The sequence below is a fragment of the Malaya genurostris genome, chromosome 3, assembly GCF_030247185.1.
Source record: "Malaya genurostris strain Urasoe2022 chromosome 3, Malgen_1.1, whole genome shotgun sequence".
NCBI lineage: Eukaryota > Metazoa > Arthropoda > Insecta > Diptera > Culicidae > Malaya > Malaya genurostris.
The window spans coordinates 51661340-51687944 of record NC_080572.1 but is presented as its reverse complement, the minus strand read 5'-3'; the positions used below and the strand labels follow the sequence as shown (position 1 = coordinate 51687944).

Here is a 26605-nt window from a genome sequence, read left to right as displayed (position 1 = left end):
ATAGGTGGTTCTCCTAGCAGCTGTTGCAATTCTTGATTCATACGCCGTCTCCACGTTCCATCTTCCATCTGCACTCCGCCATAGATGGTCCTCAGTACCTTTCTTTCGAAAACACTGAGGGCGCGTTGGTCCTCTGCCAACATAGTCCAGGTCTCGTGGCCATAGAGAACAACCTAATGAGCGTTTTGTAGGTGGTCAATTTCGTGCGGTGGCGTACTTTTCTCGATCGAAGGGTTTTTCTGAGTCCAAAGAACGCACGATTCCCTGCCAAAATACGTCTCTGTATTTCTCTGCTAGTGTCATTGTAGGCGGTCACCAGTAAGCCCAAATACACAAACTCGTCAACCACCTCGATATCGTCACCGTCTATCAATATTCGTGGTGGGAGGCGTAGTGTTTCTTCTCTAGAGCCTCTTCCTCTCATGTATTTTGTTTTCGACGCATTTATGGCCAGTCCGATACGCTTAGCTTCAGCTTTCAGTCCGATGTAGATTTCCGTCATCTTCTCAAGGTTACGTGTTACAATATCAATATCGTCAGCGAAGCCAAAAAGTTGTACGGACTTTCGGAAGATCGTGCCACTCGTGTCGATCCTCGCTCTTCGAATCACACCTTCCAAGGCAATATTGAACAAGATACAAGAGAATCCATCACCTTGCCGTAGCCCTCTCCGAGATCCGAAGGGACTCGAGAGCGTCCCAGATACTCGGACGTAGCACAGTATTTACACACACACAGGACGTAGTCAGTATTTATTAAAATGTTGATCAGGTGATCTCCAGGTGGCTTTGTGGATACCTTTGCGGGGAAAGAAGATGCTTCGAACTACCATTCCTCGGAAGGCTGCAAAGTTCACGCATCGTTGGCCGTTGTCGTTTGTTACCGCGTGCAGGCTCTCCAGCCCGATCACAGGCCTGTACATTGCCACCCGGCCTACCTGAGCATTCATGTCGCCGATGACAAGTTTTACATCCCGCCTTGGACAGCTGTCGTAGATTCGTTCCAGCTGCAAGTAAAATGCTTCCTTCTCGTCATCGGGTCTCGTCTCATGTGGGCAGTGCACATTGATGATGCTGTAATTGAAAAAACGACCCTTGATTTTCAATACGCACATCCTATCACTGATTGGCTGCCACCCAATCACGCGCTGGCGCATCTTGTCCAACACTACAAATCCCGTTCCTAGAACCAGGGTGGCAAGTGAATTAGCGATTTCAATTTCCCGGTTTTTTCCCGGTGCGCGAGACTAAAAATTCCCGGTTTTTTAACATGTCCAAAAAACATCGAGAGTTGAGAAACAACTATTTTTCGGATATCTCCTTGGATACCTCATCCATAGTTTGCCCAAACGTTCATCTTCTGAACTAAGTCCAGTCCAATATATTCCATCTTTATTTTGTCTTTTACTTTTTTTCTTTTAGTAACTTCGATGTGGCAATAGGATTAAAAAAGAAAAATATCTCTCCAACGGTGATGAAAGTGATCAGTCTTGCATTTCATGAAGGAATGAAGCATCAAAATTCTTGCAATTTCTTTGAACAATCAACACAATTTATTTAAACTTCTTGCTTTTTCCAAGAATGCTCTTAAGCGCAGCTTTCACATCATATTCGACGATTATTGGTGGTGTTTTGTAATTTCCAAAAATATCATCAGTTATTTGAAAGCCTAATGATGAAAAATTAAATTTAAAGTCTTACAATTAAAATTGAAATAATTATTTTTCGAGCTATTCAATCTTTTTCAAGACTACCACTGAATCAGTCTTTTAAAGGCTACCTGGAAAATCCGTTGACCAGTTGTGCAGTGCACCAGGTGCACATGAGGACCATATACGATATCCCTTCAGAGTTGGGAAATACAGGAATACGCCGTAATAATTGAAAGAGAAAATAAACAAATAGAAACTGTCATTTGCACTTGGGGTCTTTTCTAATATTTGTCGAGATTTAATAGAAATCCAGCAGAAGCATCCAAATTATCCTTATTTTTCATTATGAGCATTCATTGTGCTGTTATTGATGGCAACTAGGAAAGCTTTTATTGATTTAAAATTGCTGAGGTGTTGGCTCCATTTTCATAGAATTGTGCACCATTGAACCTGTTAAGGACAATAAAAAGTTTCAAAACTTGTTCTGAACTCCTAGTTCAAACACAAAATGGCCTTCATCTTTTCATTTGTTGTATCAGGAAAATCATGATTAGGACTAGTAATTTTTTTCCCGGACTGCACTAAAATTCCCAATTTTTTCCCGGTTTTACCCGGTAAAACCAAATTCCCGACTTTTTCCCGGTTTTCCAGATTTTCCCGGTCACTTGCCACCCTGTAGAACGCTAGTTGTCCCACAGCTCTGGTAGAAGGTAGTTGTTCGAAGCCCACTTTTCCACACCTTCTGTCCCGTTCAACAAAGTTCCTGCAGTGCTACGACATCGAAGCCAAGCGAATATTGAAGTCCCGGGAAGTCTTGATTCACAGCTCTTATTCGAGGAAACTGAAGAAAAATTTGCAATATTATCGCGTAAAGAATGAAAACTTCCCTATTTTTTATAAATGAAATTACGTGATACAAAATAAACGAGCGAATAGGATTTAGACAAAATAGTTGATTTATTGTAGTGACATATTCTAAAAAGTTTTTGTAAAATCTCCTCAAAACACCAGACAAAGGTCCACAGATTTCACGCGCGACTTGATTGTTTATTATTTCCGCTTCATTATTTAAATTATTTATTAAAATTATTAATTGGTTATATTGGTTGATCTGGGCAGTCGGCTACCGAGAAAAAATTATTAATTTATCAAACAAACAAGTATTAATTTACTTTTTATGAAATATGTCAATATATGTTATCTCTGTTATTAACTTTGTAATATTATTGGATTTCCACAATAGTTGATTTTTATCATTCAATTTATAATCTTGAAAGACAAGCACTGACATGGAAGAAGAAAACATGTTCTCCGGAGCTAACCGGAAATTGATAAGTTGAATGGAGTTGAATGAAGTGATAATTTAATAAAATGGAGTAATCAGATGTGAAACATTGAAAAACATCTGATAACTGAAAGGAAAAAGTAATTCCTGCAATTGTCGCCTTTTACGACATGGATGCAGGAACCCAGTGGATCTATTCTTGGTTCATTTTTTCCGCCGGATTCCACACGGCATCTAGGCTGGTACTGTCCGGAGGAAGATAATATGTATTATCAATCTCCTAGTGGACCCCAGCCCCGTATGAATTCGCATCCTTATATAGAAAGCAAAAATAGTTCGTCTAAATTCAAAATAGTTTAATACGAAACACAAAAAACTGCTACTTAAATATTCGAAACAAATTTTAGCAGTGAATGTGAGAACAGTTGTGTGGTCGTACGTCCACAGTTTGAACAAGTCCTTAGAGCTATACCTATAGCTATAGCTTGCATAGAAAGACTTCGATTTTGTTGTTTACAGCGTTTGAATTTCTTAGTTCGTTAGTTTTAGTTACTCGCTTGTTTCTCTTGCTTCGTTCATAACCTATTAATCAATCAGGTATAGGATAAACTCACAAACTCGTGAATTTTTTTCACGCATTCGGTTCACTTTAATGGTTATTCGCTTTACGGCTTTAAATCATAAAAAAATCAATTAGTTTCCTTCGCACCAGTTCCACTTTTCCTCCGAGGAGATGAAATCAAAATGTATCTCTAAGAGAAATCGCGTCGTTCTGTAGAGGATTGGTTTCATCATTTTTATTTTGTTCATGCCGAGAAGGTCATCCAAACACGTATGCCGTTTCGGACACAATGTAGGCGAATGTGTGGCGGACGCTGGTATTGTCTATATCCGAATGAGTACTGAGCGTGAACGGGATTATTACAGAGCAGGTTTCATGCAATAATTTGTCGAACAACACAGTTGAATAACACTAATTCAGGGAAGATGTAATTTCAGATCGTTTCAGTGCATAAGTAAATTATGAACTGTCTGGTATAAGTTGTTAATCTATGTATGGCTTCTAACCTTAAAATGTGTGCATGGCTTCACCAGGAAACAAGTACTACGAATTGTACTGCATTTGTCTCGGATGCAATTTCTTCATTTTCTTTTTCGCATTACACATCTTTTGCTTGAGGTTGACCATTGGCTCATTAATTCATTCATTCGTATTTGTAGTGCCGTTATTAGTCACAAGAACCGCAACAAGCAGTTTTAATTCGCTTGAATTGGAACAGGGGTCAAACAATTTACGAGGATGAGGGTCAGTTGACTTTTTTTCAAAGAATCGGTCTGAACCAGTATGTATGGAACTGTCGATGGCAGACACTTGATTCAATTGCAAAGTGAAACCTTTGACCATAATGAAGCTGGCAGAACTGTTCACGAGATTATTGAGCATCCGCAGCACCTCGATTAAATTTAAGTTTTGATACTAAATAGGGGTGATGATCCCATTTTTTACAATGTCACTTGATCTATTTTTATCAATCTGATTCTGGGCACTTTGAATTGTGATTTTCGCAACTGGCATACAAGACTGAACTCAAAAAGTTAAAAATAGGTACATCAGTAAGAGTGTAGATTGCAAACGTCAGAAGTTGGTACTTTGGGAAACATTCATTACTTACGTCGTTTACCTTAAAGAATGGGTGTGACGATGCATGGGTCTGTTTCATGGTGGAAGCTCCCGTTGCAACAAAACACAGTTATGTGGCCAAGTTCAGTGCACGTGCCGGCGGTAGCTAGCCGATTGAAACCATTGGTAATAACTCTACGAGTTGTACTAACACAGTTGTACTAACTGCACTGAACCAAACTACGGCACTTTCGGCAATGTTGCCAATTATATCAGTGTTTATCATAATAATAAATACATCCAATAAAACGTTTGTTTGTGAGACCTTAGGTATATTCGAGTTAAAACATAAAATTATATTAATGTCTCTTAAACCAATCCATTGTAACTCTATACAATTCCGTGTATTGTTCTTAGTCTAGTGTATGTGCTCAAGCTAATAACTTCATTCAATGAGTGCATTTTTATTTTTCTCAAATCGGTTCCACTATCATCGCGCGTTGTACCTACGAGTATGCTCATGAAGTAGCGGGTTGGGTGGGAAACATATAGGAACTAGTACAATAAAACAAATCGGATGACAACTGATTGATGATGTAAAGAAAACCCGGCAAATTATGGCATAAGAGCGGCATATTACCGATGCATAATCAATGCCAATCGTAGTGATGTGTAACATTAGCTATGGGGCCTGAAAAAAACGATTCGCACGAATGAGTCGCTTCAAATCAAGTGTTATACTATCGCTCAGAATCATAATCAAATCATATAAGCGGTTGATCGAAGGATGAAATGAATTGTAGAACAAACAACATTGTAGTTTTGTTATCTATTGAACGTTTAAACTCATGTCGAGTTACGGGACTTTCGTGTTGTGTACCAAAATCATGCTGATAACAGCTTCGGGGTAATTTAGAATTTCGTCGTGAGTATCAACGGTCGGACTAAAAAACCTGTTGTAATCCATCTAGTGGTGTAATGATGTCTTTTTCATATCATTCATATTTTTGAAAATATCACTGAAAGATTCCATCAAGAATTTTTGATGTGGAACACATCTTTATTTTCTATATAGGGGTGCAAATTAGACTCAAGGAAAAATACACGTAGAAATGTGGTCAGGTTTTAAACACTCACAGCTCAGTATAATTTGTTTCAATTATTAATATTATTTCATTATTTGATTGGAAATATTTCTACGATTCGATTTGAAGCCACGTATTTTCAACTATAAATGATTGAAATTTTGATTAGTAGCTCCAGCATATCGGATTTCCCTGCCATAGACGACAGTTTTGAAGGAGTAAGCGATATATCAAAGGTCAGTATGCTCTGATCTTGTGTCATGCAAGCTCGGATAAAATTCCATGTAATGTCGTTTCGCCTGAGAAATTGACATCTACCCCAGGGTAAATTTTGAGTGCTTAAGATTAATTTCTAATTTATATAAGATGAACTCGATTGATAATGAGAAAAAGTTTATCGCTTCAATTGAAATCGCAGAATGGTAGAGAAAATTAACGGTATGAAAATAATTTCTTGCATAGAAAACTTGAACACAAGCTTGGCGAAGAGATGCTTTAATATCAAAATCGTATTGCAGGTATGTAGCAAGATATAATTGCATACATTTGGGATATTGATGTAATTTCGTCGACTATAAAACAAACAATGTACGGTGTTGGTTCCTAATCAAGATCAATCTAGGCAGACTCTCGTGCAATTGCGAATTCAAAAATGTGACATTGATTGGACTGTTTGATTGTAGATCATTAGAAATTTTGGTTGCCTTGTTCCACATCAATGGCTCGAACAACCCCATGGGGCTAATCTTTGTAGTTTTTTTAAGCTTGAATAAATTTAGAAACTTTCTTTGGGTATAAACTAACATAGCCTTTTCAACTTGTAAACAGTTACGTTCAATGAATAAGGATTTTTCCTTATTTTGCATCGTCGCACTAAATAACGGTTTGAAATACCATATAATTCCGAAACCGATAGTCGGATCAGATGAATTTCAATTGCAACCTATAGGATTATAGCACCTTTTAGTTGATCCTAAGTTTGTGAAAAGCGGTCAAGCCATCTCCGAGGAAAATGAGTGACAATTTTTCACCCTCTGGGCCTATATTCATTTATTTTTTTATTTTCTTTTATTCTTTAAGTTTTCTAAAATTTCTTCTGGTAAGATGAAAAGATGGGAGCTTTAGTCACAATGCAAGAAATGATTACCAATTACATCACAATAAACTTTATCTATAAACAAAAAGTAACTATCATTTTCAGATTCGATTTAATGACACTTTCTTTTCGTTGCGCTTTGATTTATCATTTTCATATACAGAATTTGGAACCTCCGAAACAGAACTACAGATTTTTCTCCTGAACAAAAATAGATTTAAATATGGCAACCCTGCATGCTATACGAAATTGAACAAAGCACGCTGCGAACAGAGCAAAGGCGGTGGTATTCTCTTCTTCCGTACCAGCACGTACCGATGCGTATCGATTATGCATTGTCATTTTGTATGGCGGTTTGAAAGTTTTGACTCTCGTCGTTATATAATTTCGGAACCCGAATTCGGATCTGGATGAAATTACACAGTATCTTCTAAGATAATGAGACCTTTAATTTGAATCAAGATTTGTGAAAATTGGTTTAACCATTGCTGAGAAATCGAAGAGAGTTCCGTGTTTAGTTGGGATCTAGAAAAACATCTACTACAACTATATTACTAGGATTTTCAGACTTATGATAATTTAGCGCTGAGATACAGTGGACACCGCAAGTCATGTTTTCTAAAACGCGTCTTGGAAAATACTTCTTCATCGACTTATTTCTCAAAGTTTTTTCACGAAAAGAATTACAAAATGTTGTTCGAATGATGATTACTAATATAGGAAATATCTGAACTCTTTTTTTTTAACGATCTCTTTAAAAAATCGCAAAAATATGGTTTATCTCCTACTAAGTTTCTCGAAATTCGTTGATTATCCTTGAGAAGTTTGAGCCGTTATATCTCCGGAGAACCAGGAGTGACAGCTATTTGATCTCCGAACTTGAAGCGTTAAGGAATAAAGTGCGTTTTGTCGATTACGCCACTCATACCATCACATCTCCGGAACGGGAAGTGGTAGCCATTTGATCTTTGAACTTGATCAATGGCCCAATAGTAGCTTTCAAACATACAAAATACAAAATATACAAAAGCGAAGCTGTTGGAAGTACGCGAATCTATAAATATAAGCGAAATTATAGCTAACGTTTCAGTCCTACATGTAGCATGCCGGAGGTAGGTTGATGCTAAACAGCAAGCCAGGAAGCGCTGTAAAACGATTTGAAGCTTTAATGGTATGCTCTGATCTTGTGTCATGCGAGTTCGGATGAAATTCCATATTATGTCGTTTTCGTCTGAGCAATTTGCAACTACCCCAGAGTAAATTTTGAGTGTTTAAGATTAATTTTCTAATTTATATAAGATTAACTCGATTAATAATGCACGGAACGACCGAAATTAGCTCTGCGCCTAAATTAAATTAGTTGATTTTAACAACAAAATTTCCAAAATAACTATTAAATTTTATAAAATTGAGAATTTAGTTTGCTGAAAAAAACTCACAAACCAGCAATATTTCAATCCAACACGAAATTCTCATTGGCAACTTATTTTGTGACTAAAATCAGAAAATTTGTCTCTATTTTTCTATCACCAAGGAAATGAATTAAAAAATCTAAATTAGCAAAAGTAAGATTTTTTTAGTTGTCTCAAAAAATAACTAACTAAAATCAGAAAATCAACTATTTTTTTCGCCAAAATGCTGATTTTGGTCTTTTCGTGTGAGAAAAAGTTTATCGCTTCAACCGAAATCGCAGAATGGTAGTAATGGTAGAGAAACTTAACGCTATAAAAATAACTGCTTGAGTACAAATCTTGAACATAAGCTTGGCGAAGAGAAGCTTAAATATCGAAATCCGTATCTCATGTAAGTACAAAGATATAACTGCATACATTTGGGATATTGATGTAATTTTGTCGGCTACAAAACAAATACAAAACAAGATAAACAGAGTCTATATTCTGGGTTCACGTGTTCGGTGTTGGTTCCTAACAAAGATCAATCCAAGCAGACTCTCGTGTAATTGCGGATTCGAAAGTGTGATGATTGGTTGAACTGTTTGATTGAAAATCGAGAGATGAGAAAGAATATGAAAATTGTATAGATATAGTACTCAAGGAAGAGCAAGGATGTGATTTTGCAATTTTCACTGGCATGCTTCAAAGAACAGAACGTATAGAATATAAGTAATACATTACAAATGATGAATTCTTAGTGTCAATTATAATGTGTTTTCCAGTTTTGAAGTGCTTCATTTATTTCACTGGTATTGTAAGAAATAAGCTACGTGATTCATGCTGCTTCATATGTGTGAATTATATGTACCGCACTCAATTAGCTCTATGATAATTGAGCAAGCAGTTGTTATGATTCGTTTTTCGGAAGCGAATAGGATCGGAATCAAAGTCAGTTCGAGTAATCAATTCACCATGCCCATGTGACTTCGAAACGAAATCACCCAACAATTTAATTGTCAAGATATCTAACATTTTGGCGTTAAATATTATAAGATGAGCTTATTCGCTTGGAGCGTATTTCGTACGAAGAATGCTGGAAATTAACATCGATTATCTAAGTTCAATCATCTGGAATCAACAATGTAGAGTATTTCCCAACCATCAAAGGAAACAATACTAAAACGAGAAAATGGTATATTAAATTTGATGTGATCTAATGCTTAAAACCTTTTAAAGAACACTACTATGATCTTCATTTAATTTTACCGCTTCCTGCTTATCTAAATGCATCATCTTTTCGTTATTTTTATGTCAACAGTATGTGGCATATGATGAAATTCGATAGCAGGCGCACTGAGTCTAAAAATAGAAACAGTTATTCCTGTTGAACTGAGAACTTCCGTTAATGATCTAGAATAATTTAGTCAAATACAGCTCGTAGGAATTGTTATTTCATTCACAATCAACTGTATCAACATCAAGATGATTGGTTTTGAAAACTGTCGTATTGAGAAAAGAAAATTAACTTCCATTACAAACAAAACAATTAATCACACACACACAAAGTACACACTGCTAACCGGTACCGTTTATTATACACTGCTGATTAAGTTTAGTGAATCTTCACGTTTCGCCCAACGAGTGGGAATTTGTTTATTAACGGCCTTCTGCTTCGGCACGCGTCTGAGTGGGTACCAATGCACAAATAAGTGATCGAGTTTGCACTTTTTCCATACCCCTCTCATGCGAATAAAAACATAATCGGATGAGCCTTCGGTTTATTTGCGTTAGAATACAGGAAAACGTGATCGAGTTTTCTGCATAAAGATTTATCTCTTTTCAGGATTTTTAAAAATATTCAATGACTGGATTATTGTTGAGTAAAGTAAATCTCGATACTTTTGTTTAATTAAAAAACTCGTAAAATGTACTCTCTAACAGGTAGGTATATAAAATTATTATTATTCTCTTCTGCTTATGAATACCTAGGTCAGAGCAAAATTATTAAATTGTTTCGGCACGTCAGGAAAGACATTAATAAGTGTTTTACAACTAGCATTAACTTTGCATTCACTTAGCGGTTTATGTTGATCAGCGAGGTAACACTAGTTGGTCGTCAAATGGTGAAATGGTTCTCACAAGTTCCTATCTCATGCCTCTTTTCACTTCTACAAATGATAATCGAGATGTGTTGTCCATAGCAGTAAGTAGAAACAAAGTATTATTCTTGGCACCATCTAAATAATAGTCTCATTGTGAACCGATGCTAGCAGCACAATGCTACAATAAATTCATCAAATTGTGAGATACACATCCATACGATGAGAATGTACTCGTATTTCATTGCGGTATTAGAGGCACATATTGCCTCAGCGGACAGCGCAACACTAGCGACGTCCACCAATTATCGTTGGTTTTCTGATACTGTGTACACAAATGTACGCAGCGAGAACCGGCTTAATTATCTGGTGACAGAATACATTGTGATCGAAATGATCTGACGATATCCGCAGCTAGCGAGCAATAATTTATAACAATAAACCGGTACTGTCGGGCTGTTTGAGAAAGTACATGGATACTGCATGTAACGTTAGAATTAGTATGTTTGTATTAGAATTGGTTCCAGATGCTAGAGCAGTATTTATATAGACGTTTTTTTCTGGGATATAATTAACATATTTACTGTCAGGTACAATTTATTAATTTAAACCATGAATGCAGACTTCAAATATTGACGATTCAAATATAGCAAATAGGTATATGTTAAATTCATCGCTTCAGGATCAGTTCCATTACGAATTTTCAAGAACATACTGCGGTAATATCAGTGGTTACATTTTATAACAATTATATAAACACATTTTTGTCTTAAAAATTTATTTGAAAAGAGACTAAAAATAAGCGACTGTTGCCTAGGTATTTCCGTATCAGATGCTAAATTAACTATAAAGATTTAACGTGGTACTTAGGGTTTATACACTTAACTCCAATCAGAGCAAATTGAATGGTACACTTACACATTCACCAATCCATCATTGCAATTGTTGTTTCCAATCTAGTATTGCACGCCTGTAAGAACTCAAGCTGAAAATATCCTGGCCTTCTCTTAAGGGGCCGCCGTTTTCTGCGGCTTTCTCCGGTGTACTGTGTATACTTTGTAGCACTCCTTGGCTGTTTCAGCACCACCATGTACTCGGTTATCCGCCACGGTTTCTTGTTGGTTTGCACTTACTCACACTGTTAGTGCTTGCGGGTTACAATTTTTTTCGCTTAGCCAACAATTTTTCACTTGTTATGCATAATTTATCTTTTATAAGCTGGATACATTTCGTAGTCACAGTTCACAAACATGGCCTGCCTTACTTCGCATTGTTGTGTTAAATCAAAGCTCCATTACAGTTGACACTTACTGCACCCTATATTATTTGCTGATTTTAAAGATAGTACACATTTTAATACATTTCTTGATATTCTTCAATCAACAAACCAAAACTTGCGTTAGATTTCCTTCGTTAGTACTTCTGCTGACGAATAGCCACTCACGGAGATTTCATTTCACCATTTTTTCACATGATGCTGCATTATTTTCTGCTTCCTTAATTAACAATTTCCTGCCCAAGACGAATCCAGATAATTTCTATGTGTCATATCTAAGTCTTTCGTGCAAAGATACTAAACAATTTCATTCATTTCCACTGCGTATTTTGTCATTTAAAATTCTCGAAAATAACTTATCACTTCCCTTTTTACAGAGTAGCTCTTCTATCAGTGAAGCAGATTATCCCGATTTTCCGTACGACAAAACGCGAGCGCATACATCACAGCCCCAACCAGCTAGCGCGAGTGCCCAACGCGATTTGACCTGGCATAGTGTAAATACTGTAAATACGTGATGTATACACTCAGCATATGCATCGTGACACTCAGTAAAAGTGAGCTACCTAGGAATCGACAGCTCTAAGAGTGACATTATCTTTGACAGTATCAGAGTTGCCAGATTTATCTCCTGTTTTTATTTTCAAATTTATCTGTATTATGCACTCAGAACAATATTATGCTAACAGCAGACCGCACGGCATCACATTCAACATTTCATGTCAATTGTGTGGGTGCGCGGTGCTGCTATTTCGGCGCGCATGAATTTGACATTTCTCTTCCCTACTTCTATGTACGAGATTCGATGCGGACTCGCCTGAGGGCGCCATGCTCGCAAAAAAGGATGTTACCAATGATATGTTCGGGGAATGTGAGAGCTATTCTGTGACGACACAAGTCTGTTAGCCACAGGTAGAAATCTAAGAGTGATCTGCAGTAGCCTACAAAGAAGCTTAAATATTTTCAGTGATTATCTGTCAAAATGGAAAATGGAATCAAATGCAGCAAAAACGCAATTAATTATCTTTCCTCATAAGCTTTTTTTTCTTAATCCAAACAATAATCACATTCTCAAGTTGAATGGCTTGAAATTGACATGTTCTGATCAAGCAAAATACTTAGGTTTAACATATGACAAAAAACTCACTTTCAAGAATCACATTGAAGGAATCCAGGCAAAGTGTAATAAATATATTTAATGTTTATATCCTCTTATAAACAGAAATTCTAAGCTCTGTCTAAAAAACAAATTATTAATAATTTATAAACAAGTTTTCCGACCAGCCATGCCGACGACACGACCTGCCACTCGTCTATCAAAACTGTATCGTAAATTTAACTACCCCTCAGTAATTGGAAATGTCAAATCGGAAACACTAGTGATTTTTTTTAAACTGGCAGCACAAGTTGATATATTTATTGATTATGAATAACAGTTACCATAACCTTGGTTACTGCATATCGAAGGCAAGATGAATGTAAACAAAATAAATTTCAGATCGGTTATTATATTACGGAACATTTCAATGGATTTACCTGACTCGAGCGGAATGTAAAAATTGAGGAGTATGAGTTATGTCTTTTATAAAGCCAAGTTCAAAATTCAGGTCTTGACTTGAAACCGTTGTGTGAGAAGAAAGACATGGAAATGACCGACAAAGAGCTGAGCGAGGCTAGTGCTCTGCGGTACCATAACGTACGGTAAAATGATTTCTTTGTGGAATTCCACTAGTAATTCTCGAATAGTGGCCAACAAGGTGAAAGACTGTTTCCACTGCTGCGCAATCAACCGACACAAAACAATTTTGACCCCGGCATATTACACCGAATCCTACTGCCCAGAAAAGCTAGCAGTTGAAGTGTACGGATGAATCGCTGGAAGCAGATCATTGTCCTCGTTCGTTGGTTTCATCCATAATTTCGATTAAATTCCGAAAATCGAGTTCATTTAAATGCATTTCTGCTTAATTTGGACAAAGTTTAACCACAGACTAACAGACATGACAGTATGAGTAAATTCTTATAGAAATAATTATTCGTGATGCACTAGTTCCACCTATATTATACTGCGCGAACTATTTACTATCGGTACACCCCTTGTGTTATGTAAAAGTTAATTTACTAGTTGGTTCCCCCTCGTTTGTCAACACCGATCAGCTGCTTGCAGGGATGCCGGATTTTATCATAATATTTGGAAATGAATCGTCACAGTAAATTATTATATTACGTTAATAATATATTAAACTTTTTAGCGATGTTGGAAGGTAACCATTTATTTTTCTCAACATTGTTCATCTAGACTATTTTTTATTGTGTTGGTAATTTTCACCCGAAATTAAGTGGCGGCAGATCAGAAGCAAGTAAATATTGCCACTAAACGGGTTTGATTTTGTATTGCGTTGAAGGATGAGAGGTAGGCACAATTTTGTATATAGTTTTGGCAATATGTATTAAATCTGTATCCTGCATGAAATTCGCATACAAATGCAAATACATATCAATACATTACAGGTAATTCTGTATAAATGGCAACTCTGTTGGTAAATGAAAAAAATAAACACAGTCTAGATGACAGACAGGATGTTTTTGATAGGGTAACGTGGCGCCATCATGACACATGTGAGTACTGTCCCAAATAAAGGAATATTCGAAATGACAGTTAAAATGATTGAAGAATCTAATTTGAGTGTCCTGTCTGTTAGTCTGTGGTTTAACACTGATAGAACTATTCCACCACTTTCAAAACATGTTTATTTGTTTTGGGGTTCCTTTGTAACTAGTCCATAGCAACTTAAACAGTGTTGCTCGAGAAGATTATTTTTATCATTTACAAGGGGTCGCTAGATTTGTGGTAACTGGCGGTGAATCGTTAGCGAACAGTTTTAATGCTGATTTTTCTTCGGAGTGCCTGGTCGTGTCGTCGGCCATGCTTTATGCAGTACCAATTTGGTCAAGTTGTTTTTCTACCAGGAAGAAAATGCTTCAAAGGATTCAGAATAAAATTCTGAAAATGATTTTTAAGTGTTCTCCCTGGTTTAGTACAAATCAGTTATATAGAATAACAAATATAGAACCATTAGATGTAATGTCACATAATATTATAAGCAAATTCCGACAAAAATCGATGCAATCTTCAATTGAATGGATTCGCTCCCTGTACAAAGATAAACTCAAGATTACAATGTCCCATATCATTCATTGAAAAATGCTGGGTCAGTAATCGTGAACCAGTTGGTTCAGTAATAATGTAATTTTATTGGCCCCCCGTTAAAAAGCGTCGAATGGTTCCATGGAATGGCATAGAAACAATACAAGTTAGAAAGGAAGCAAAAATATGTTTCCATTCAGCACAAAGTGATTTCTTGCCACAACTGACTTTAATGCTTCATGGGATGAGGCAATAACAAACAAAAAAATTCAAGGCAATGGTTCTAAATAATTTTTCACTTTCTTATTGTAAGAATCACTGTATATAAAGAAAAAATGCTCAATATCGTTCATACTGTAACTTGATATTTTTCCAAACGACGCTTCAAAAGGCTAAAACTGACAGTGAACCGAGCTCATCGAGGGGTCATATTCAAATAATACATAAGAAATCGCAGACTACTAAGTTAGTATATAAGTTCCTTTTCCCTATTACACAATACAAGTAGGTTTACAATTTTCCCTACATAAAAATCACAGAATGGCGGAAGCAAATGATGTTTTCATGGTAATATCCAAATTATGTATATAATAAGGCTGAAAAGTCACCACTTGTGGCTGAACACCCAATTTAAATCTTAATAATTTAATTTTAACTCATTAACTTTAACTCAAATAGTTATTAAAAAAAATTATTGTTATGTGACATGAAATCAAAATACAATGTCATAAATTGGGTCTGAGAATTAAGCTCGACTAGCCGTTCAAAGTTATCGATAGCCAACGGATTTAAGACACTACATCGAATGAGTTGTCGATGTGAGAGATCCCAAAAACGGGTTTTCAACGGAAGAATTCCCGTCAGCACCTCGAGACTCCTCGTATGAGTCGATTGCATACGCAAACAATGATACTGGACTCTCACCAGCTTGATGAAATGTATTTTCGCGGCGGAACGGAAATAGAAACATCCATACTCCATCACTGATAATATCGTTGTTTGGTACAGCCTTATAAGATTTGTTGGGTGAGCTCCCCACCAAGTTCCGGTTACTGTACGGAGAAAGTTGATTCTGTTATGGCATTTTCTTTTCAGATACCTAATGTGACATCCACAGGTACCCTTGGAATCGACCAGACTCCGATATACTTAAATGCTAAAACCTGAGCTATGGTTTGACCCATTAGATGAAGCTGTAGTTGTGCAGGTTCATGCTTCCTAGAAAATACTACCAGCTCAGTTTTCTCCGTGGAGAATTCGTTACCCACCTGTAGAGCTCATGTAGACAAAGTGTCCAAGTTAGTTTGTAATGGTCCTTGCAGATCTGTAAACTTGGCTCCTGTGTGATAGCACACCATCATCTGTAAGTATCCTTATCGTGCAAGAGTTTTCAAGACATTTATCGATGTCATTAACATAAAAGTTGTAAAGAAGGGGGCTGCGGCATGAGCCCTTGGCTAATTCGTGAGGTAGTCGAGTCTTCATGTGAAAAAACATGCACTTGGACATGAATAAAACGTAGCATGCTTGAATTTCGGTAGTAAATGCTACGTGTGGATCACGTTACTGTCAAAACATGCTACAAACTGTAGTATTTACTACAAGTTTTCGATAGGTAGCTCTAGAGGTTGCTACTCGTGTGTTTGCTGATAAAGTGAAGTACAGAAATTTAAAAAGTGGCATTTTTACAGATGTAAGTACGTTTCTTGCTTTGTGCATGCTTATGTCAGCTTTTCCGGCTCTATGTCGATACGGTATGCAGCAAATGCTTAAATTCGGAAGTAGCATTAACTACATGTTCGAAATTGTTTTTTTTTCATACCAAACCGCGTTATACTCTGTGGACTTTGTTTTTTGAGAAGATACTACAAACAACAGACTTTACTACATTTTATTCATACGGCCCAATAAGTTGTGTGAAAAGTAGTTTAAAAGTGGGGAAAGACCATGCTTATGCAGTTTCTCCGAGAGAAATTTTATGGAAACTGATTCAAAAGCCCCCTTTATTTCTAAGAATACTAATTCCATTTGTTTCTTGTGAGCAAATGCCATTTGAATTTCTGTGGAAAGCAGCGCAAGGCAATCGTTCGTTCCTTTGCCTTCAAGCAAAGCCTTGGTATTACATTCCTGTAGTGAAATTTGACCTTCTGTTTCCACAGACTTCGCAGCCGATTCAATGTGTACGGAACCATTGAATGGCTGGTGCTACGATTTTACTGAAACTACGAATCCTTCCAGGTTTATAAGACCAGTGCCCTATGCATTGAACCGCCAACCCTTTGCCTTTACGGAAGCCAAATTGTGGGTCTGAAAGCAAATGGCTTGTTTCCATCCATTTGTCGAGACGAAACAGAAACATTTTTTCCAACAGTTTTCGAATACAGGAAAGCATTGCAATCGGCCGATACGAGTTGTGATCGGAGGCTGGTTTGCCCAGTTTCTGAATAGCAATAACTTTAATTTGTCTCCAGTCTTGGGGGACAAAGTTCTGTTCGACAAACTTGTTAAATAAGTTCAACAAACGCTTTTTCGCGATATTGGGATGATTTTTACATCAGTTAAATTTGATTTTATCGTACCCAGGGGCATTGTTATTGCATGATAAAAGGGCAAGAGATAATTTTATACATTTCAGAGCATTCTTTGTCCCACCATGGGGTACTCGTTTGGTCTGGGCTTGAAGCGCGGCACTGAGGATCAAGTCAGCTAGGGATTTGTATTTTTCTTCTAGCGAATCTGGTTGTTTCATTTTGAGAGATTTGGATATCACGATCGAGTAGGAATTCCAGTCGATGTTTTTCGTGAGATCATATGTCATATCGACAGATGTCGATGTATGTGCACCAGTGGATATTGAAACCAAAATCGGCAAGTGATCACTACCGTGGGGATCAGGGAAATTTAACACGCATTGAAGCATTTCCAGTATGCAGATGCGCAAAATTTTACCTGGGATCAGAGCTGCAAATTGTCAGTCATCTCAAATGACCTTGACAGACTGACTAAAATCATCGTCAACTGTAATCGGTACGGTCAAAGTGTCTGTCAAATGAGATACTCGATAGTTCAGTGACCAAGTAGAAGTATACTCAGTCAAAGACAGGTGACGCATTTTTTTGTTCTCTCTCTCATTCTCATATTCCCTGTTGAAGTAAAAAAATTCCATTCTAACATAAACATGAAATGATAAAGTTAATTGTTCTTTTAAAAAGTCATCGGATTTCGGAATTTATTGGTGTACATTAATTTAATTCAATGTTTATGCTGCTTGATTAATATTTAGTCACATCGTAATCAAGCAGTGACAGGAGAAATGAAGATAATATCAATCGCATCGGCAATCAATGAGCGTCCTGGTGAGTATAATATCAAGAGAATTTAAGTCATGACAGATCGGCTCTCAGATACTCAATATATGATGATTGGTAGAGCCTGGTTGGCAGCAGCCCAGTGACATAAACTTTCCAATCTTCGTCGTGCAAAGTTGCTCGTTGATAGTGACATTTAGCAGCTCTGCCTGGAATATCTGCCAGGAGTTGGATAGTTGATTTAACCGCTTCGCTATCTGTTGTAATAAAGTTAATAGCATTTCAATATCAAGCATTAAAACGAATACAAAATTACAGATTCAACAGGTAACATTCTCGAGCGGTAAGAATTATTCGTTTGTTCATTAAAAGCATCATGTCGTTGATACTGACTGATCGCCCAGATCTCCAGAGATTACACAACCGAACTTGGTTTTGTGAGGATTTTTCTGTAGAATAAACGCACATATACATATGAAACGGAAATATTAACCATTTGTAAAATTGCAGTATATTAAAGAGTAGTTATATTACAAATATTTGAACCGTGACTGTAATGTATTCTGAAAATAGGTTTTCAATTCGTCGTTTAGAGCAATTTCTTTGATTCTTTGCTTGTCCAGTAACTTATTTAATACATCTCGGTTTTCGATCCAAAATATCAAATTTATAATGAGAATTTTTCCTTCATTCTCGCGCTGTTCGTTAGTCACTCTGATCTGTGGTAGATTGCGCATAATGCCTTCTATGTTTTCTTCCAAACTTTGTACAAATACCACATTTTTCTGCTTTGCAAGACACAGCAACGCTTTCAGTACATTTACATCTATCGATGGCTTGTTGAGCAGATTTGGAAGCATTCGTAACCATAGAGTGAATATTTCTTGGCTACAGAAACGAGAAATTAGTGAAATCGATAATTACTTACTATCAAGACTTACCCATACTCCCGCCAGAGTCTATCGTTCTGAACTATTATATCACAAAACAGAATAAGTATGTGGTTTCTGGTTTCCTGTGAGAGTTTGGCCTGAATGTAAACTTCGAGTAGAGTTTTCAGTAATCCTCGAGTGTTTTGATTAACAGTCGCACAGTTAGTATCTAATAGCATATAGCGAAGAATTTTCAGTAATTGGGCATTGAGTTCCGGCGATTGAAATTTCCAGCTGTTAATGCAGTGTTCTGCATAGTTGACAACTTTCTCGTAATTTTTACTGCGATCAGACCGGAAATTTTCGTTGAGACAGCAATACAAATAGCATATATTAAAATTTTGCTGGTAACATTTTTCATCCACATTCCGTTCTCGAACTTCATTATTTTGAGGATGTTCTTTCGAGCGAGATTTGCTACCAGAAGCGGAAGCATTCTGATAATATGGAAATCCCTTGATAATGTGATCATTAAATTGTGCGGTATATTGTCCGCGAAGCCATTGTGTCATATCGGAATTGTTGGTTTCACGGCCGTATAGAATCACCAAATCCCACAGTTGAATCACAATATCAAGCAACAAATTAAGCGTTGTCGCACCTTCATTTGAAAGGCCATGTTCGGCTGATTCGCCTTGGCTTGAAACCGGACGAACTTCCAGCCAGGACTCAAACAATAGCGGCATGAGCATCTGCACGTATGTTTTAAGCTTACGTCCCTCGTCAATCTGGTCGGACAAAGTTATCTTTCCTTCTCCTATTGATTTACGGAACAAAAACGGGAGAGAGCAGGGTTCATGGAGTCGATAACGGACTAAAGAATAGTGTGATGCGCATTTGACATCATAGATGTGGTTCACTATTACATTTCGAGTCATAATTGCCGAAGTTTTTGTAACAAACCTGTAGGAAAGAAGCTATTATTATAAAATTTATGCACACAACCTTTATACTTTACGGATTATTCTCTTCCACTGTATTCATTGGCTTTTGCGTTTGGTGTTCAAGACTTCGTTCATCTCCTTGCATTTTTTGATCTATTAAAATTTTCAGCATACCAATTAACCGCATTAAGACTCTCGATCGCCATTTCGTGCTGGTGGATTGTTTGTTCAAACTAAGCGTGAGTGTCCGTTCGGGTTTCGATTCGTTTCTGAGCTTGGAAATCATATCCAGAAATTGCGGAAAAATTTTGTCTCTATTCAGTAGCACCAGTTGCGGTAGATATTGTAAATATGTATCTAACAGAAGTAACGAATCTTCTTGAATTCGGGGTTGAATGTGCGTCATGGTACAACGTAGAAACGATAATAGAACATCAAAAAATGGAAAAATATTTCCCTGTCCAGCAGACGCAAACAATAGTGCTAATGTTTTGTAGCAGTCCCGCCGTACCTCCCTTTCCAGATCAATCGAAAGACTTACTACCGACTTGATGGCAGTACTGAGATATTTGTCCGTCACCTCGGTTGACAGTTTTGAAAGAATTTCTCGAAGTCCTCGAAGGCCGTCACATTTAGCAGTGTGATTAGTGTGTTTCAGTTTTGCCAAACAATCCTGTAAATCAAATCATGTACGTATGAAGATAAGAGAGCATTTAGTAATTTTCTTCACCTTCACTGTTAAACTTCGGTTAGACAAAACGATCGCATCGGTCAGATTGCGCTGTTTGATCTGATCAGGCAGTACAATTTTCCGCACTTTAAAATTGGTTTTCGTTACATTCGTGCCTTTTGGAAGTTTTGCTCCTTTCAATTTAATTTTACTCTTTTCGGCCTTCTTAAATTTCCTGGAATTTCCACCCATTTTTGATTTAAATAATATGAATAGCGTTCTAGGCTGAAACTACTGAAATTGTGTTAGGAATATCGGGTATATCGTATGGACGGTGAATTCAAAACAACTGCACGTGTATTTTGATGACCGAATTTTCATCGATAATGCCTAGTGATGTATTTTTTTACTCGATTAATCAAAATAATCGATTAAAAGGCTAAACTGATCGAGTATTTGTAATCGATTAACGACAGTGCCACTAATCGAGCTAATCGATTAATAGCAATCAATTAATCGAGATTTATATCAATTAGGCTGTGAACCATTTCGCAGTTAATTTTAACTTTTGGTTGACATCTGACACTTGAGTGGTTATTTTGATGTTGTCAAAATAGCATCTGTTCGAGAGCATGGTTATTTTTGACAGATCGATGGTTATTTTCCGACACTGAAAAAAGTGAACCAAAAGTTAAAGTTAACCTCGAAATGGTTCACAGCCTTAGTAGATAACGTTTAGCCGTACACTCAGGCAAAAAATATATGGAATTTCATAATGATTTCGTATGGTTTTTAGCCACAAGAATATTGTATGCGAATCATAAGATTGCCTTATGAAGTCACGAAAATTTGAATTCCAATAAAACGCCTTATGAAATTCATACGAAATTTTTAGGAACATTGTGCGAAATTTCTATGACAAACATAACTTCTCTCATATACTGTGGAATTCATAAGTTGTTCGTATGAAAACTATAATAGTGATAGATGAGATGTATACTGCAGAGGTATATTTTTCATATTAATCTTCTGAAATGATGATTTTAGTGATTTTTGATGCATCATAAGATTTGCCTTATGATTTTCACTACTCAATTTGCCTGAGTGTAGGCTAGAGACATAGTGGGCGCGAGAAGCGAAGCCGAGCTGGTAACCAATATTGGCAAATCAAAAGCGAGAATGATACTTGTAGTTAGTCAAAAGGACTCTTTTAGAGTACAAGTGAGAAATCGGCTGAACTTTCACTCTGAACTCTGTTTTACTGTAAGTACGTTTCCTGCTTTGGTCAGCACCAAGCTCGGCTGATCCATTCTACCCACGGTTACCATGGTTACAATGTAAAGATTTGATATTCAACACAGATTTTCATTTGGCAGTTCTGATTCTGTTTAGAATAATTTGATCGATTAATTGCATTAATCGAATAATGCTTTATAGTAATCGATTACACTAATCGACTCCCCTTTTATTAATCGAATACCTAATAATCGATTAATTCGAAAAATCAGACATCACTAATAATGCCCCGTTTACACTTCTGCTGGCTGCCAGCATGCTGGTGTCAGTGTACTGCCCTCTTAGGAAAAAACGTTCAACTGTGGTCCAATGATCCAAAGTATTAGACCAACGAAGGACCACCGTTGAACGTTTTTTTCCTAAGAGAGCAGTACACTGACACCAGCATGCTGGCAGCCAGCAGAAGTGTGAACGGGGCATAAATCAACTAACAGAATGCTGTCAGTTTCATAGTGTCAAACAGACACCAACATTATAAGCTGACAATATATTGTAAACAAACATATTTTCATTCCAGCCACATCAGTTTTATATAACTAGAAAATGTAAGTAATTGTATCCTATTTCACCAAATTAAATCATATTTGAATTCTGTTCAAGTTCTATTAGTTTGGACGTTCCACCGGAATGGGCGGTTGGGTGCTAGAGGTTGGTAAGATGGCCATGTATATGACCTTCCCGGTGGCGATGTTCCACTGGTTTAATCAACCGGAGTATTTCGAAAAATGGGTGACCGAGACGAAACGGAACATTTTTCCACCCGAGAACAAACAGTACCGAGATGATTTAAACGAATGCATTCGATCGATACGCGAAAAAAAGGACATCGAACTGCTTAACGCTTTGGAAGAACTGGAAAAGCGAGAGAAGAAACAAGCTCAATAATTTTGTAAATAATTATTATTTGTGTTTGTTATATAAAATTTGAGCTTATTACAATGGTAACTGTTATGTTCGAGAGACAAATTTATTTATTTTTTCATACATTTTTTATTTGGCTCATTTGCTTTAGCTTAACGATTGTCTTGTTGTTATTGGAGAAGAAGGGATGTCGTATTAAGGGGGCGGCATACTCCCCTAGAATTAGTGAAGGAATGTGACGAGGGTGGGATTTACAAAATATTGATTTTGAATTAAAATACATTATTCGTTTGTGGCACAAACTTTTCAGTTTTCTGGATCTTCACGTTTTTCAGATTGTAACAAGAAAGATTATCCTTGGCTGGGATGCTTTGATGGTGTGCTCTGGCGTTGATGTGGCGTTTTTGGGTAGTTTTCAGCAACTCAGTCAGTTTAAGGCAGGTGCATGCTCCGAAGCATCGTTTATACAGGTCATACTTTCAGCAGCGTAAAGAAGAGTGCGAAAGAGTTGTAGAATAGAGAGAGAGAGAGAGAGAGAGAGAGAGAGAGAGAGAGAGAGCATTGATAGTTTTCAAGAAGTTATAGATGAAAGTCATATAAGGAAAATTTCGAGTTGCCAAGGCGTCGCGGGCTGGTACGAAGGATGGTATACCTCGGGGCCGAAGGGAACCTATGATTTGGGACTTGGCATCACAATACTCGGCACACATCCAAACAACATGCTCGATGTCATGATAACCCTCACCGCAAGCGCTGAACATATAGTGATTAGACATAAGCCTTAACATTACACGAATATAGTCTCGGCTCACGTGTAACCCCCGGAACCAAGGTTTCGTCGATACTTGTGGAATTATTAGCGGCCCTTACACGAGCATTATTTTTGTCATTTTTAATGATGACTAAGTAATGATGTATTTCAAATTTGATAGAAATCTCGTCATTACTACACCATTACACGTTCATTAAAATGATATTATTTTTTAGTAATGGCATTTTTAATGACTCGTGTAAGGGCCGCTATTGAGTATAACCATCGTCCCAGAGTTCCACTATTCCATGTCTTTTGTCAGCTGGTAGAGTTATCTGACGACAGCAACTGAAAAATTCATTGAACCAGATTGGTCTTTCGTAGATATCACTTTCTAGTGCACCCGCCTTGGCTAATGAGTCCGCCCTCTCTTTGCCCCGTATGGAACAATGTGAGGGAACCCCAGCCAAGGTAATCTGGTATGATTTTGCAGATAAAGTACTCAATTATTCCCGTATTTTATCCAAGAAATACGATGAGTGCTTTCTAGGCTTCACAAAACGGAGAGCTTCAATGGAGCTGAGACTGTCCGATACAATGACATTCTGTGGGCAGAGAGTCAATGATCTCAAGGGTATACTGAATTGCAGCTAGTTCTGGAGTAAACTGGAGCCGGATCACTGAATTTATAGGAAGCGGTAAAATTTACATTGAATATACCGAGGCTAGTGGACCCGTCGAGATATGATCCGTCAAAGTACAGGATCCGGGATTCCACGAATTTCTTCTTTCATGGATGTGTCAAAAACACAGTAGAATTAGAAGTATCCACAAAATGAACACGGTTGGGAACAAACGAAGAAGGATTTATATTCTGAGCCATGTAATCAAAATATAAATATTCGCAACGGAGCGGAAACAGAAACATCCATATTCCATTACTGACAATATCGTCGTTTTGTACAACCTGATCAGAGCCCAACAAAGTTCCGGCTATTGTACGAAGGAAATTGATTTTCTGTAGGCATTTTTGTTTCAGATACCTAATGTGACATCCCCAGATACCTATGAAGTCGAACCAGACCCCAAGATATTTAAATGTGAAGACTTGAGCTATGGTTTCACCACTTAGTTGAAGCTATAGTTGTGCTTGTTCTCACTTGAAAATACAACCAGCTCAGTTTTCTACGTAGAGAACTCGATAACCATTTGAATAGATCATGTCGATAAGTTGTCGAGGGTATCTTGTAATGGTCGTTGGAGATCGGCAGCTTTGGGTCCTATAATAGACACAACGCTGTCGTCGGCAATATGTCTTAGCGTGCAAGATGTGTTAATACATTCATCAAGGAATCGAGGAAAACTGATGCCATTTGTTCTTTACGAGCAAGTGCATTTGAATTTCAGTTGAGAGCAACGCTAGACAATCGTTCGTTCCTTTGCCCCTGCGGAACTCAAATTGTGTACCTGAAAGCAATCCATTTGTCTCGACCCAATTGTCTCGATGGAAGAGAATCAATTTCTGAATACAGGAAAGCATAGCAATTGTGATCGAAGGCTGGTTTCTCAGGTTTTTGAATGGCGATAACCCTTACTTGTCTCCATTCGTGTGGAATAATATTGCCCTCGAGGAACTTGCTGAATAAATTCAACAAGCGCCTTTTGGCAGTCAGGCAAATTTTTCAACAAGTTGAATTTAATTCTGTCTAACCTCGGGGCTCTATTGTTACACAAGAGTGACAAGTGAGAACTCTACCATCGAAAACGATGTATTCGAAGTCACGACGTGGGATATCTTCTTTTCCGGAACAGAATCGGGACATACTTGTTTAACGAAATCGAATATCCAGCGGTTAGAATATTCCTCGCTTTCGTTCGCGTGATTTCGATTGCACATGCGACGTGCCGTATTCCACAGAGTGCTCATTGCTGTTTCTCTCGTTAATTCGTCAACAAAATTTCGCTAGTAACCGCGATTCTTAGCTTTAATCAGACTTTTCATTTGAAGTTCTAGCGTCGCGTATTTCCGATAATTATTTGGGGTTCCGTTCCTTCTGAACGAGATGAAGGCTGAAGCTTTTTTCGTTTTCAGCTCTGAGCACTCTTTGTCCCACCATGGGTTGGGAACACGCATAATAGGTACTCATTTCTTCTGAGCTTAAAATGCGGTGTCGAGAATCAAGCCAGCCAAAAATGTATATTCTTCCTCCGAGCAAAGGGATAAATCCAGCGCACTTGGTTGTGCTGGCGGTCTAGGGTTCCATGATATTTCTCCCGTGTTTAGAATTGTCAAATTGGATTAACGAAGAACGGTTATCATATAAAAAGCCCCATCCTGTACCATGCGAGTTAAAGTCCCCTAAAACCAACCGAGGTGAAGGAAGAAGTTCTATGATGTCTGCAAGACTCTGGGAGCAATGTAGATGGAAGCTATACATAGATCTTTGCCTTTAATATTAATTTGGCAAGCAACAACTCCAATTCCCGGTGTCGGTACGATAAAATGAATACCACTTTTTGATCCCTAAGAGAACCCCTCCCTAAGAGTCTTTTCGATCCAAGCGGATTATGTTGAAATTATGGAAGTCGAGGTTAATGTTAGAAGTCATCCAAGTTTCACTCAAGGAGAATACATCGCAGTAACGAGTGTGTATTAAGTGTTTGAATCAAGTTTTGGGATGATACTTCTGCAATTCCACTGAAGCACAATGATCATATCTTCGATTCTCATTGGTAAATTATCCATCAAAAGATACGATCGCTGCAAGGAGGGGTCATTGTTCAGTCAACTGTTTTAAAAATTTCCTTACTGTTGGGAGTAGAGCAGTTAGGAGGCCTTTTAGAGGATCAGTTATATTGAAGGCTGTTAATATCCAGTGCACGATATCAGAAAAAATTCAATAATCCAGCGTTTGTTTGATTTTCTGGTTGTGATTTGGGGTCATTCGGGTTTTTTGATACCCCTGGAAGTGCTGGGTACTCCTTATCATCTCTAAGGTTTTTGAAACCAGGAGGTGTTTGCTTCGGTTTTGAGTCAGAACTTTTCGTTTTTATCTGATCATTTTGTGACGAAGAGGACAGTCTGAGGCCTTTACGAGAAAGCTTAGGAGAAGCCAGATTTTGTCTTTTCCTGCTTCCTTTAACCTGCATGTAGAAAGGTCCTTCGCCTGGGTCGTCAAAGGTATCCTCTTCAACTGACAAGAGTGCAAACGGGTTCTCAGGGTTGAACGGAACGTTTAGAGCTTTCT

At 37.5% G+C, this 26605-nt stretch overlaps 3 protein-coding genes across 4 annotated transcripts in view; 1 reads left to right on the top strand and 2 right to left on the bottom strand.

Moving 5' to 3' along the window:
• The window catches only part of LOC131435293 (transmembrane channel-like protein 7), a 29537-nt gene extending 17560 nt beyond the window's left edge, over positions 1 to 11977 (bottom strand). Inside the window, exon 1 of the mRNA XM_058602995.1 lies at positions 11150 to 11977. The gene's annotated coding sequence lies outside the window, so the exon portion shown is untranslated. The remainder of the gene's footprint in view (positions 1 to 11149) is intronic.
• A 5639-nt stretch (positions 11978 to 17616) lies between these two features.
• On the bottom strand, positions 17617 to 20830 carry LOC131435295 (testis-expressed protein 10 homolog). Of its 2 annotated transcripts, XR_009230477.1 has the most exons (6): positions 20510 to 20830; positions 19854 to 20452; positions 18905 to 19798; positions 18498 to 18851; positions 18280 to 18412; positions 17617 to 18220 (listed from the first exon to the last, which is right to left on the bottom strand). XR_009230477.1 is itself a non-coding variant. In XM_058602997.1 (4 exons), exons 1-4 carry the CDS (start codon positions 20699 to 20701, stop codon positions 18494 to 18496), a joined length of 2043 nt encoding a protein of 680 aa, XP_058458980.1. In that variant the 5' UTR covers positions 20702 to 20830; the 3' UTR covers positions 18452 to 18493. The 2 variants fall into 2 exon arrangements, 1 of the variants encoding a protein (XP_058458980.1); XM_058602997.1 differs by lacking the exons at positions 17617 to 18220; positions 18280 to 18412 and having other exon boundaries at positions 18452 to 18851.
• A 1342-nt stretch (positions 20831 to 22172) lies between these two features.
• Positions 22173 to 22908, top strand: LOC131435306 (protein PET100 homolog, mitochondrial). The gene is made up of 2 exons (XM_058603015.1): positions 22173 to 22290; positions 22346 to 22908. The coding sequence occupies exon 2, from the start codon at positions 22373 to 22375 to the stop codon at positions 22628 to 22630; it is 258 nt and encodes an 85-aa protein (XP_058458998.1). The 5' UTR covers positions 22173 to 22290; positions 22346 to 22372; the 3' UTR covers positions 22631 to 22908.
• The last annotated feature ends 3697 nt before the right edge of the window (positions 22909 to 26605 follow it).

Bases quoted from the DNA above. Each gene is read 5' to 3' on its own strand.
- LOC131435295 (XM_058602997.1), bottom strand. From the start codon at position 20,701: ATGGGTGGAAATTCCAGGAAATTTAAGAAGGCCGAAAAGAGTAAAATT. The intron at 20,453-20,509 runs GTGAAGAAAATT...TTTGATTTACAG, and splicing joins ACCGAAGTTTAACAGTGAAG to GATTGTTTGGCAAAACTGAA. The intron at 18,852-18,904 runs GTAAGTCTTGAT...TCGTTTCTGTAG, and splicing joins AGACTCTGGCGGGAGTATGG to CCAAGAAATATTCACTCTAT.
- LOC131435306 (XM_058603015.1), top strand. From the start codon at position 22,373: ATGGGCGGTTGGGTGCTAGAGGTTGGTAAGATGGCCATGTATATGACC.